Below are 13,749 nucleotides of genomic sequence, written 5' to 3'. Positions count from 1 at the left end.
CATGTCTTTGTTATTTGGGACAAGTAAGCTGATCCTAGATCTGTGTTTCAAAGACAACTTCTACCAGCAATGTGTATCAATCTAATTGATTAGAGATGTAGGCTAATTTGATGTAGTTTGACTCGTTTGATGTAGTTTGAATGTTTGAATAACCTATTATTGAAAAAAATAAACACATATTAAATACTATCAAGCCAACACGATAAGGTTATTTTCAGACCTCTTCTCATTGGCTCACATCTCTCTGACGTAGTGGCTTTACAGGAAATGAACCAGTACCTTAAAGCAATACGACCGTGACAAGGAAGGAATTCGATTAATGCCCCGGGTACGCCGGGTTAGTGCTGATCGCATTCGTTTTGAAACTGGGCTGCCTCCTGGTGGTGAGCCGGATAAAACGGTCAAATCAAACGGGGAAGTCCTCTGAAAACAAAAGTGACGTATGTTAAGTACGTGGATTAATGAGTTAGGATTCAGTGTTTTCACATGCAAAAGTGTTAGATCTTTATAAAAACGCATATATCGCTTTACCCACACTTCCCAAGGAAGACTATTTGTGAAGAAATTGTCAAATATATTTTATATAAAAATTAATACATGCTTTGTGTTTCTGAACGATTCATCATGTTTTGTTGACATTATGGCCAGAAGATGCTCGATGAGAGGGTGCTCATCCCTCACCGCTTTTGCCTGGTGACGTGACGTGCCATAGACCGGTTTTCCCCGGTTCAGTCTAATGGAACTCTCTCAAGGCTCGGGAAATCAAGAATGACGCTTGAAAAAACCTCTAGTTTTGACTGGAATTGAACCTTCATATAAATATAGCAAGCAGACAATATACAAGGAATTTAGTTCATCATCAAGGTATGTTGACTATTAGTTTATATTACAATATTTGTATCTTATCGCTGCAAATTCGTTTAGCGAAACAATGTAAAACACATTCAATGTCAGAGAGTAAATTTACTTATCATCGTCACGTGATCATCTTTAACGTTCTGAAGTGATACATTGTACCTTGAATTGTAGCAAATACATTCTAGCAAATAGAATAAGCGTTACTTGTATTGTGGAGTTAATACATTAAAGATATCTTCACCAAAACAAGCAGAATACTTACATTTCGATTATAGAGTATATACTGAAATAATATGACATTGATGACAATCCTTATCTATTTATTGTTGCCACATATTTCCTGCTGTTCAAAGGTCATGCATAGGGTTTTTAAAGGTAATCATATACCCATTTGATTCTTATAAAATGCAATTCAAATGCTTTATGACCTTAGTACAGCTGTCTTATCATAGCCCAAGATCAATGGCTGTATTAGTCAATGTTTGTTGTCATTTGAGTGTTTGGAAACGATTTCTAACTTATATGTTTTAAACTATCATGATAATCTCAGACTGTCAATCCTTGCATCCATAGCACTATGAATTTTAGTGTTTACATTTCCCCCGCCCCATCCCTCAGTTTACCCCAAAAGTTGGTGGGTCAGACTGTTGAACTGGCAGATTGTGGCATTAAACAGCAATAGCCTATTATGTTTTCCCCTCAGCCCATTCACTCTATGCAGCTGTCAGTGTCATTGTTGAGTTATTGTAAACGTGGGTCTAAACCCTTAACCTTTGTTCCCCAGAATGTCGCAACGAATTAACGATGTTGTGCGGCTGTGTTGCGAGTTATCTGCAAACCAACAGATAAAGACCACAGTGAAGGGATCTTCCAAAGGGGCGGTGGCAGCAGGGGGACTAGCCTTTGCAGGAGGACTGGTTGGAGGCCCCCTTGGCATCGCTGTGGGTGAGTGAGGATTATAAAAATCACGAGTTGTTTGTCTCACATCTAAATGACAATACTTACACAACTTGTCCTCTCTTATAGTAGTGCGAACCACCGCATTTAACCATGGAAAAAGGTCTGGGAATATGGCTGAATATAAACAGTGTAGTTATTCTCTCCGCAAGGCAATCAAACAAGCGAAATGCCGGTACAGGGACAAAGTGGAGTCGCAATTCAACGGCTCAAACACGAGACGTATGTGGCAGGGTCTACAGGAAATCACAGTCTACAAAAAGAAAACCAGCCACGTCACGGACACCGACGTCACGCTTCCAGACAAACTAAACACCTTTCTTTGCCCGCTTTGAGGATAATACAATGCCACCGTCTCGGCCCGCTAACAAGGACTGTGCCCCCCCCCTCTCCTTCTCCGTGGCCGACGTGAGTAAAACATTTAAACGTGTTAACCCTCGCAAGGCTGCTGGCCCAGACGGCATCCCTAGCCACATCCTCAGAGCATGCGCAGACCAGCTGGCTGGTGTGTTTACGGATATATTCAATCGCTCCCTATCCCAATCTTCTGTCCCCACATGCTTCAAGATGGCCACCATTGTTCCTGTACCCAAGAAGGCAAAGCTAACTGAACTAAGTGACTACCGCCCCATAGCACTCACTTCTGTCATCATGAAGTGCTTGAGAGACTAGTCAAGGATCATATCACCTCCACCTTACCGGCCACCCTAAACCCACTTCAGCTTGCATACTGCCCCAACAGGTCCACAGACGATGCAATCACCATCACACTGCCCTATCCCATCTGGACAAGAGGAATACCCATGTAAGAATGCAGTTTATTGACTACAGCTCAGCATTCAACACCATAGTACCCTCGGAGCTTATCATCAAGCTGGAGGCCCTGGGTCTCAACCCTGCCCTCTGCAATTGGGTCGCCCCCAGGTGGTGAAGGTAGGAAACAACATCTCCACTTCGCTGACCCTTAACACTGGGGCCCCACAAGGGTGCGTGCTCAGCCCCCTCCTGTACTCCCTTTTCACCCATGACTGCACGGCCATGCACGCCTCCAACTTAATCATCAAGTTTGCAGACGACACAACAGTAGTGGGCTTGATTTCAAACAACGACGAGACAGCCTACAGGGAGTAGGTGAGGGCACTCGGAGTGTGGTGTCAGGAAAACAACCTCTCACTCATCATCAACAAAACAAAGGAAATGATCGTGGACTTCAGGAAACAGCAGAGGGAGCACCCCCCTATCCACATCAAAGGGACAGCAGTGGAGAAGGTGGAAAGTTTAGTTCCTCGGCATACACATCACAGGCAAACTGAAAATGGTACAGCGCCTCTTCAACCTCAGGAGGCTGAAGAAATTTCGCTTGTCCCCCAAATCCCTGACAAACTTTTACAGATGCACAATCGAGAGCATCCTGTTGGGCTGTATCACAGCCTGGTACGGCAACTGCACCGCCCTCAACCATAAGGCTCTCCAGAGGGTGGTGCGGTCTGCACAACGCATCACAGGGGGCAAACTACCTGGCCTCCATGACACCTACAGTACCTGATGTCACAGGAAGACCAAAAAAATAATCAAGGACAACAACCACCCGAGCCATTGCCTGTTCACACTGCTACCGGTGCATCAAAGCTGGGACCGAGATACTGAAAAACAGCTTCTATCTCAAGGCCATCAGACTGCTAAACAGCAATCACTAACTCAGAGAGGCTGCTGCCTACATTGAGACCTAATCACTGGCCACTTTAATAAATGGATCACTAATCACTTTAAACAATGCCACTTTAATAATGTTTACATATCTCACATTACTCATATCATATGTATATACTGTATTGTATTGCTCCTTGCCTATGCCGCTCGGCCCTCGCTCATCCACATACAGTTGAAGTCGGAAGTTTACATACACCTTAGCCAAATCCATTTAAACTCAGTTTTTCACAATTCCTGACATTTAATTCTAGTAAAAATTCCCTGTCTTAGGTCAGTTAGGTTCACCACTTTATTTTAAGAATGTGAAATGTCAGAGTAATAGTAGAGAGAATGATTGATTGATTTATTTCAGGTTTTATTTCTTTCATCACATTCCAGTGGGTCAGAAGTTTACATACGCTCAATTAGTATTTGGTAGCATTGCCTTTAAATTGTTTAACTTGGGTCAAACGTGTCAGGGAGTCTTCCACAAGCTTCCCACAATAAGTTGGGTGAATTTTGGCCCATTCCTCCTGACAGAGCTGGTGTAACTGAGTCAGGGTTGTAGGCCTCCTTGCTCGCACCTGCTTTTTCAGTTCTGCCCACAAATTTTCTATAGGATTGAGGTCAGGGCTTTGTGATGGCCACTCCAATACCTTGACTTTGTTGTCCTTAAGCCATTTTGCCACAACTTTGGAAGTATGCTTGGGGTCATTGTTCATTTGGAAGACCCATTTGCGACCAAGCTTTAACTTCCTGACTGATGTCTTGAGATGTTGCTGAAATATATCCACACAATTTTCCACCCTCATGATGCCATCTATTTTGTGAAGTGCACCAGTCCCTCCTGCAGCAAAGCACCCCTACAACATGATGCTGCCACCCCCGTCCTTCACGGTTAGGATGGTGTTCTTCGACTTGCAAGCTTCCCCCTTTTTCCTCCAAACACAACGATGGTCATTATGGCCAAACGGTTCTAGTTTTGTTTCATCAGATGAGGACATTTCTCAAAAAAATACGATCTTTGTCCCCATGTGCAGTTGCAAACCGTAGTCTGGCTTTTTTATGGTGGTTTTGGAGCAGTGGCTTCTACCTTGCTGAGCGGCCTTTCATGCTATGTCGATATAGGACTCATTTTACTGTGGATATAGATAGTTTTGTACCTGTTTCCTAAAGCATCTTCACAAGGTCCTTTGCTGTTGTTCTGGGATTGATTTGCACTTTTCGCACCAAAGTACGTTCATCTCTAGGAGACAGAACACGTCTCCTTCCTGAGCGGTATGACGGCTGCGTGGTCCCATGGTGTTTATACTTGCGTACTATTGTTTGAACAGATGAAAGTGGTACCTTCAGGTGTTTGGAAATTGCTCCCAAGGATGAACCGGACTTGAGCTCTTGGCTGATTTCTTTTAATTTTCCCATGATGTCAAGCAAAGAGGCACTGAGTTTGAAGGTATGCATTGAAATACATCCACAGGTTTTACTTTTTTTTTTACCTTTATTTAACCACGTAGGCTAGTTGAGAACAAGTTCTCATTTACAACTGTGACCTGGCCAAGATAAAGCAAAGCAGTGCGAAACAAACAACAACAGAGTTACACATGGAATAAACAAACACAGTAAATAATACAATAGAACAAGTCTATATAGAGTGTGCAAATGAGGTAGGATATTGGAGGTAAGGCAATAAATAGGCCATAGTGGCAAAATAATTACAATATAGCAATTAAACACTGGAGTGATAGATGTGCAGAAGATGAGTGTGCAAATAGAGATACTGGGGTGCAAAGGAGCTAAATAAATAACAGTATGGGGATGAGGTAGTTGGATGGGCTATTTACAGATGGGCTATGTACAGGTGCAGTGATCTGTGAGCTGCTCTGACAGCTGGTGCCTAAAGTTAGTGAGGGAGATAAGGGTCTCCAGCTTCAGTGATTTTTTTTGTAAAAGATTTTTGAGTATTTTTTTTCATATTTTTTTCATTATTCTTTTTAAAAAGAAATTGCAGTTCGTTCCAGTCATTGGCAGCAGAGAACTGGAAAGAAAGGCGGCCAAAGGAGGAATTGGCTTTGAGGGTGACCAGTGAAATATACCTGCTGGAGCGCGTGCTAAGGGTGGGTGCTGCTATGGTGACCAGTGAGCTGAGATAAGGCGGGACTTTACCTAGCAAGGACTTATAGATGACCTGGAGCCAGTGGGTTTGGCGACGAATATGAAGCGAGGGCCAGCCAACGAGAGCATACAGGTCGCAGTGGTGGGTAGTATATGGGGCTTTGGTGACAAAACGGATGGCACTGTGATAGACTGCATCCAATTTGCTGAGTAGTGTTGGAGGCTATTTTGTAAATGACATCGCCGAAATCAAGGATTGGCAGGATAGTCAGTTTTACTAGGGTATGTTTGGCAGCATGAGTGAAGGATGCTTTGTTGCGAAATAGGAAGCCAATTCTAGATTTAATTTTGGATTGGAGATGCTTAATGTGAGTCTGGAAGGAGAGTTTACAGTCTAACCAGACACCTAGGTATTTGTAGTTGTCCACATATTCTAAGTCAGAACCATCCAGAGTAGTGATACAGGATGGGCGGGCAGGTCTGGGCAGCGATGGGTTGAAGAGCATGCATTTAGTTTTACTTGCATTTAAGAGCAGTTGGAGGCCATGGAAGGAGAGTTGTATGTCATTGAAGCTCGTCTGGAGGTTAGTTCACACAGTGTCCGAAGAAGGGCCAGAAGTATACAGAATGGTGTCGTCTGCGTCGAGGTGGATCAGAGAATCACCAGCAGCAAGAGCGACATCATTGATGTATACAGAGGAAAGAGTCGGCCCGAGAATTGAACCCTGTGACACCCCCATAGAACCCTGTGACACCCCCATACAGACTGCCAGAGGTCCGGACAACAGGCCCTCCGATTTGACACACTGAACTCTGTCTGAGAAGTAGTTGGTGAACCAGGCGAGGCAGTCATTTGAGAAACCAAGGCTGTCGAGTCTGCCGATAAGAATGTGGTGATTGACAGAGTTGAAAGCCTTGGCCAGGTCGATTAATACAGCTGCATGGTATTGTCTCTTTTCAATGGCGGTTATGATATCGTTTAGGACCTTAAGCATGGCTTAGGTGCACCCATGACCCGCTCTGAAACCAGATTGCATAGTGGATGTTACGTTCCCCAGTTTCTGTGTTGTGGTTTGTGTATTTTCATGTATGTATTCCAGGAAATGGATTCCTGAAATTCTCTACAAGCAGCTGATTGGTCAGCCCCATTGATGATTGGAGAGCTGACCCCGCCCCCTCATCAGGACACAGCTGTCTCCAATTACCAACTCCTTCTGAAGCTTTATAAGCCAGTGTTCTGTTGCTCAGAAGAAGGAGAGATGATTGCTGAGAGAGGAGGCTGAGGGTTATTACTTTGTTTGTTACTAACAGACATGAGTGTCCTGTGTTGATTGTTGCTGGAGAGCTGATTGGTAAATTCTGTGTTCAGAGTTTTGTTTAAGTATTGTGTAGCCTCTGACTTGAGGTATGTGTGTGCCAATAGAACTGTGTTTTTGATTATTGAAACTGTTACTTACATTTGTGTTATTCTGTTTCATTTGTTCCCAGGGGGGAAGGGAAAGGCACCTAGGGAGTGCTAAGGCAAGAGGCCCGCGCGCATACATAACCCGTAGTAGTTTACTGTCTATGCACACTAGGAAAGACCTGGGTGGACCATCCCCTGTATTTTGGTTAGTGCACCAGGTGGTGCTAGTTGGTTAAGTAGTGGGTAGGCAGGTAAGGTGGGAGAGGGGGCTTTGATATTTACTTTCTTTGCTTTGGTTCCATCCAGCCCCTTTCCCCCAAAGTACCGTGTGACGGAATATATTCCTTGTAAACGGTAATTCTCTGCCTTTTGTCATCCTTACTCACACCTACAGTCCCTACCTCTTTCACACCACGAGAGTTGAGTTGTAGCAGGGTGTCGCGTTCCCTCTTCCTAGAGGCGTGCGTAACAGCGGAGAAGGTACGGTGGGATTCGAAATGGTCGGTGATCTGATTGTTGACTTGGCTTTTGAAGACCTTAGAAAGGCAGAGTAGGATAGATATAGGTCTGTAGCAGTTTGGGTCTAGAGTGTCTCCCCCTTTTGAAGAGGGGGATGACCGTGGCAGCTTTCCGATCTTTGGGGATCTCAGACCATACAAAAGGGAGGTTGAAGAGGCTAGTAATAGGGGTTGCAACAATTTCGGCAGATAATTTTAGAAAGAGAGGGTCCAGATTGTCTAGCCCAGCTGATTTGTAGGGGTCCAGATTTTGTAGCTCTTTCACAACATCAGCTATCTGGATTTGGGTGAAGGAGAAATGGGGGGTGCAGGGCTGTTGACCGGGGTTGGGGTAGCCAGGTGGAACGCATGGCCAGCCGTAGAAAAACGCATATTGAAATTCTCAATTTTCGTGGATTTAACAGTGGTGACAGTGTTTCCTAGCCTCAGTGCAGTGGGCAGCTGGGAGGAGCTGCTCTTATTCTCCATGGACTTTAGTGTCCCAGAACGTTTTGGAGTTTGTGCTTCAGGATGCAAATATCTGTTTGAAAAAGCTAGCCTCTGTTTTCCTAACTGCCTGTGTATATTGGTTCCTAACTTCCCTGAAAAGCTGCATATCGCGGGGGCTATTCGATGCTAATGCAGTACGCCACAGGATGTTTTTGTGCTGGGTTATGAGAATTACGTTCCCAATGTTAACTTCATTGGGAACGAAAGTCTGCAACCCGGAATTGGTAAGATTCTGGTTGAATGAAGAGTCCCAGCTTACAACAGGCAGAATGTTTATTCACAAGAACGTTCTGAAGTCCGTTGTACAGAGACATCGATTATATACCACTCCTTATTTACGCACACACATACACACAAACATTAAGGAGAGTTCGTTATCTTCTTCCCCAGAACTCTCAACACTGTAAAACCTCACCCAGCCTGACAGTTTCATTCCTCTGAGATTAGGGAAACCTCTCATATCATAAACCCTTAGAGTTCAAGCTAGGCCAGGTCAACCACAGTTTAACAGTTCTTGGTGTTTACTTAAACACACACAGACACACATTCTTCTCTTTCCCAGTCCAACCTCATTAGATTTATGCTTAACCCTTTAGTTACTCATTCTACATGCTATATAGACCATATCCCTAATAGCTAAGTTTCAGGGTAGAATTATTTAATCATTACATTCAAACATATAAATCCCTTAACAGGCAGTCAGGTCTGGAGTGAACCAAGGGCTATATCTGTTCCTGGTTCAGAATTTTTTTGAATGGGGCATGCTTATTTAAGAGGGTGAGGAAAGCACTTTTAAAGAATAACCAGGCATCCTCTACTGACGGAATGAGGTCAATATCCTACCAGGATACCCGGGCCAGGTCGATTAGAAAGGCCTGCTCGCTGAAGTGATTTAGCGAGCGTTTGACAGTAATGAGGGGTGGTAGTTTGACCGCAGACCCATTACGGATGCAGGCAATGAGGCAGTGATCGCTGACATCCTGGTTGAAGACAGCAGAGGTGTATTTGGAGGGCAGGTTGGTTAGGATGACATCTATGAGGGTGCCCGTGTTTACGGATTTAGGGTTGTACCTGGTAGGTTCATTCATCATTTTGTGAGATTGAGGGCATCTAGCTTAGATTGTAGGATGGCCGGCGTGTTAAGCATGTCCCAGTTTTGGTCACCTAACAGCACGAGCTCTGAAGATAGATGGTGGGCAATCAATTCACATATGGTGTCCAGGGCACAGCTGGGGGTTAGAAGGCGGTCTATAGCAAGTGGCAACGGTGAGAGACTTGTTTCTGGAAAGGTGGATTTTTAAAAGTAGAAGCTCAAATTGTTTGGGAACAGACCTGGATAGTATAACAGAACTCTGCAGTAGATTGCAACTCCGCCCCCTTTGGCAGTTCTATCTTGTCGGAAAATGTTATAGTTAGGGATGGAAATTTCAGGGGTTTTGGTGGTCTTCCTAAGCCAGGATTCAGACACGGCTAGGACATCCGGGTTGGCAGAGTGTGCTAGGGCAGTGAATAAAACAAACTTAGGGAGGATGATTCTAATGTTAACATGCATGAAACCAAGGCTTTTACGGTTACAGAAGTCAACAAATGAGAGCGCCTGGGGAATGGGAGTGGAGCTAGGCACTGCAGGGCCTGATTTAACCTCCTCTACATCACCAGAGGAACAGAGAAGAGTAGGATAAGGGTACGGCAAAAGGCTATAAGAACTGGTCGTCTAGTACGTTCGGAACAGAGAGTAAAAGAAGCAGATTTCTGGGCACGGTAGAATAGATTCAAGGCATAATGTACAGACAAAGGTATGGTAGGATGTGAATACAGTGGAGGTAAACCTATGCATTGAGTGACGATGAGAGAGATATTGTCTCTAGAAACATCATTTAAACCAGGTGAGGTCACCGCATGTGTGGGAGATGGAACTAAAGGGTTAACTAAGGCATATTGAGCAGGGCTAGAGGCTCTACAGTGAAATAAGGAAATGATCACTAACCAAAATAGCAATGGACAAAGCATATTGACATTAGGGAGAGGCATGCATAGCCGTGTGATCATAGGTGTCCAGTGAGTTGCTCGGCAGGCTGGAGACACGGCGATTCAGACAGCTAGCGGCCGGGGCTAGCAAGCTAGCAGAAGGGCCTTAGAGGGACGCCGCGATGGAAGAAGTCTGTTGTAGCCCCCTCTTGCTGTTACTGTCGGCAGATCATTCGTGATGGATCAGCAGGGCTCCGTACACCTACAATTCACTCAAATGATGTCAATTAGCCTATCAGAAGCTTCTAAAGCCATGACATCATTTTATGGAATTTTCCTAGCTGTTTAAAGGCACCGTCCACTTAGTGTATGTAAACTTCTGACCCACTGGAATTGTGATGCAGTGAATTAAGTGAAATAATCTGTCTGTAAACAATTGTTGGAAAAATTACTTGTCATGCACAAAGTAGGATGTCCTAACCGACTTGCCAAAACTATAGTTTGTTAACAAGAAATTTGTGGAGTGGTTGAAAAATGAGTTTTAATGACTGCAACATAAATGTAAACTTCTGACTTCAACTGTATTTATATGTACATATTCTCATTCAACCCTTTAGATGTGTGTGTATTAGGTAGCTGTTGGGAAATTGTTTGAATACTTATTAGATATTACTGCACTGTCGTAACTAGAAGCACAAGCATTTTGCTACACTCGCATTAACTTCTGCTAACCATGTGTATGTGACCAATAAAAATGTGATTTGATAATGTTGTGTGCAGAGGTGAGATCACACGTAAGAGGTCCATACACAGAAAAATACATAAAAAAATGGCTCATACTTAAAACTGTTGAAAATGTGTTAGACTAACAAGGTTTCCAAAGAAATGGATGATTGATTTCAGACATGCATCCTTACCTCAGCCTCCTCATTCTTGCCTCTTCCTCATTATCTCTGTCAGGGGGTGCTGTCGGTGGCCTACTGGGATGCTGGATGACCAGTGGACAGTTCAAGCCCCTGCCTCAGATCATCATGGAACTGACCCCGGTGCAGCAGCAGAAGCTCTACGTTGACATCATGGCCATCATAGGTGAAGTCCAGTGGACCGACGTGGCCCAGCTGACTGCCCTGGTCATGGGCAACGCCACCCTACAGCAGCAGGTGACCGCTGCCCTCCTGGGCTATGTGACCAAAGAGCTCCAGGCAGAGGTGCACTATATAGACTGACAAGGCCTCTATCAGAGAGCACATCTCTTTAGGGTTTTCAAAGGAAAATTGAAACAATGCTGGTCTGACATTTTGCACAACCTCAAAGGACAATTTAAAAATGAAGGACAAGAGATTATTTATTAAAAGTGGGGCAGTACACTCAAGGATGAAAACCTCCATGGTCTGTGAGAAGGGAAGGAGCCACTGATTGAAAGTGCATGAAATGAGTTGTGGCTAATTATTTCAAGGGTTTGTGTGACTATGTATTGACTACCTGAGTTAAGAATTGTGTGAAAAGAAATACAACCTTTTAATCCGTTCAATTCTGTACTCCTGGATGTCACTTGTATACATCTGTGAAAGCTGGCACTTATCAAGTAAGTTTTTTTCTCATAGACTGGTGTGCTCTGCAAGTTTAACCAGCGAGATTATAGGAGCCTAAGTTAGACCGCCTAATGCTTCTTGAGGGTTTGGTCAATCATACTCAGACCACAGTCTTTATGCATTCGGTGCCAAAAATCAATATAATTTAAATAAGTAAAATTGACAAACTGACATTCACATGCTGATACACCGGGATACACGCCCATCTGAAATGTGTTGTAATATTATCACTGATTATAACATACGGATCCTGCCCGCGAGGCTATTCAATCTGACACGGGGGAGGTGTGCGTAAAAAGAATACATACTGAACAAAAATATAAAACGCAACAGTTCATGAGGAAATCAGTCAATTGAAATAAATTCATTAGGCCCTAAACTATGGATTTACTTTTTTTTTAAATGGCACTTCTCCAGAATGACTTACAGAAGTGAATGCATACGTTTTCGTCCTGGTCCCCCTGTGGGAAACAAACCCACAACCCTGGCGTTGCGAGCCCCATGCTCTACCACCTGAGCCACACAGGACACATGACTGGGAATACAGATATGCATCTGTTGCTCACAGATACCTTAAAAGAAATGGGCCTCACAATTGTCCTTAGGATCTCGTCACGGTGCATTCAAATTGCCATTGATAAAATGCAATTGTGTTCGTTGTCTGTAGCTTACGCCTGGCAATACAATAACCCCACCGCCACTATGGGGCACTCTGTTTACAACGTTGACATCAGTAAACTGCTCGCCCACATGACGCCATACACGCGGTCTGCGGTTGTGAGGCCAGACATTCCTGCAGTCAGCCTGGCAGTTGCACGCTCCCTCAAAACTTGACACTTTTTAGAGTGGCCTTTTATTGTGCTCACTAACAGGGATGTAAACAAATTTTGCACAAAATTTGAGAAATAAGGTTTTAAGCATATGAAACATTTCAGGGATCTTTTATTTCAGCTCATGAAACATGGGACCAGCACTTTACATGTTGCATTTATATTGTTGTTCAGTGTACAGTATAACACATACTTTTTGTGTGTTGGGGGGGGATTATTTTGGGGGAAAGAAACACTCCAGGCCATTCTTAAACATCAAACTATATAGAAAGTATGTCAAAACTATAATGGACTTATACGTTTTCAAATAACTTTCTTGCCCACAAATTGCTTTTGGCAAATAAAAAAGTAGAGTAACCTTTCTTTTTCACCTAAGAGTTCTCAGCCAGACCCATCTTTAAAAACATACACTACATAAAAGTATGACACCTGCTCACCGAACATCTCATTCCAAAATCATGGGCATTAATATGGAGCTGGCATTGCACATGGTGTTCTTAGGCTTGTGTGTGGCTGCACGGCCATGGAAACCCAATTCATGAAGCTCCCGACGATCAGTTCTTGTGCTGACGTTGCTTCCAGAGGCAGTTTGGAACTCGGTAGTGAGTGTTGCAACTGAGGATAGACAATGTTTTCATGCTTCAGCACTCGGTGGTCCCGTTCTGCGAGCCTGTGTGGCCTACCACTTCGCATCTGAGCCATTGCTGCTCCTAGACATTTCCACTTTACAATAACAGCACTTATAGTTGACCGGGGCAGCTCTAGCAGGGCAGAAATTTGACTGACTTGTTGGAAAGGAGGCATCCTAAGACGGTTCCATGTTGAAAGTCACTGAGCTCTTCAGTAAGGCCAATCCACTGCCAATGTTTGTCTATGGAGATTGCATGGCTGTGTGCTAGATTTTATATACCTGTCAGCAACGGGGGTGGCTGAAATAGCCAAATCCACTAATTTGAAGAGGTGTCCACATACTTCTGTATACATAGTGTACTAGAGAGGAAGGGAATGGAGCTCCAACGTCTATCCCACAACAACTGTGTCGTCGTCCGGGAACTCGTAATAGGACACCTCCAGGTTGAGGCGCACGGGCCCCTTCCTAATTCTCCCTGAGGCATCATAGTGGGAGCTGTGGCAGGAGCAGCAGTAGTAGTCTCCGGTGTTTTCCTGGACTCACTGCTCTCCTGGGAGGACTTCTTGGGATCCAGTAACTCAAGATGAAGGTAATCTGAGAAGACTGGGACCTTGAGGTCGGTGTGGGCTGGTGGGAGGAGCTATAGGAGGACAGGCTCATTGTAATGGCTGGAATAGAATTAATGGAACGGTATAAAACA

The 13,749-nt window shown here is 44.1% G+C and overlaps 1 protein-coding gene across 2 annotated transcripts; it reads left to right on the top strand.

The window, feature by feature from the left end:
• The first annotated feature begins 634 nt into the window (after positions 1–634).
• zgc:112052 (protein C19orf12 homolog) lies at positions 635–11,527 on the top strand. 2 transcript variants are annotated; one of them, XM_014147886.3, is made up of 3 exons: positions 635–864; positions 1,643–1,803; positions 10,957–11,527. In XM_014147886.3, the coding sequence occupies exons 2-3, from the start codon at positions 1,644–1,646 to the stop codon at positions 11,220–11,222; spliced, it is 426 nt and encodes a 141-aa protein (XP_014003361.1). In that variant the 5' UTR covers positions 635–864; position 1,643; the 3' UTR covers positions 11,223–11,527. The 2 variants fall into 2 exon arrangements, with proteins under 2 accessions (XP_014003361.1, XP_014003362.1); XM_014147887.3 differs by lacking the exons at positions 635–864; positions 1,643–1,803 and adding an exon at positions 6,011–6,968.
• The last annotated feature ends 2,222 nt before the right edge of the window (positions 11,528–13,749 follow it).

Source organism: Salmo salar, chromosome 16 (genome assembly GCF_965601325.2).
Source record: "Salmo salar chromosome 16, fSalSal1, whole genome shotgun sequence".
Lineage (NCBI taxonomy): Eukaryota > Metazoa > Chordata > Actinopteri > Salmoniformes > Salmonidae > Salmo > Salmo salar.
Note: the sequence above shows the minus strand (reverse complement) of the source record. Positions and strands in the feature narration are given on the sequence as shown.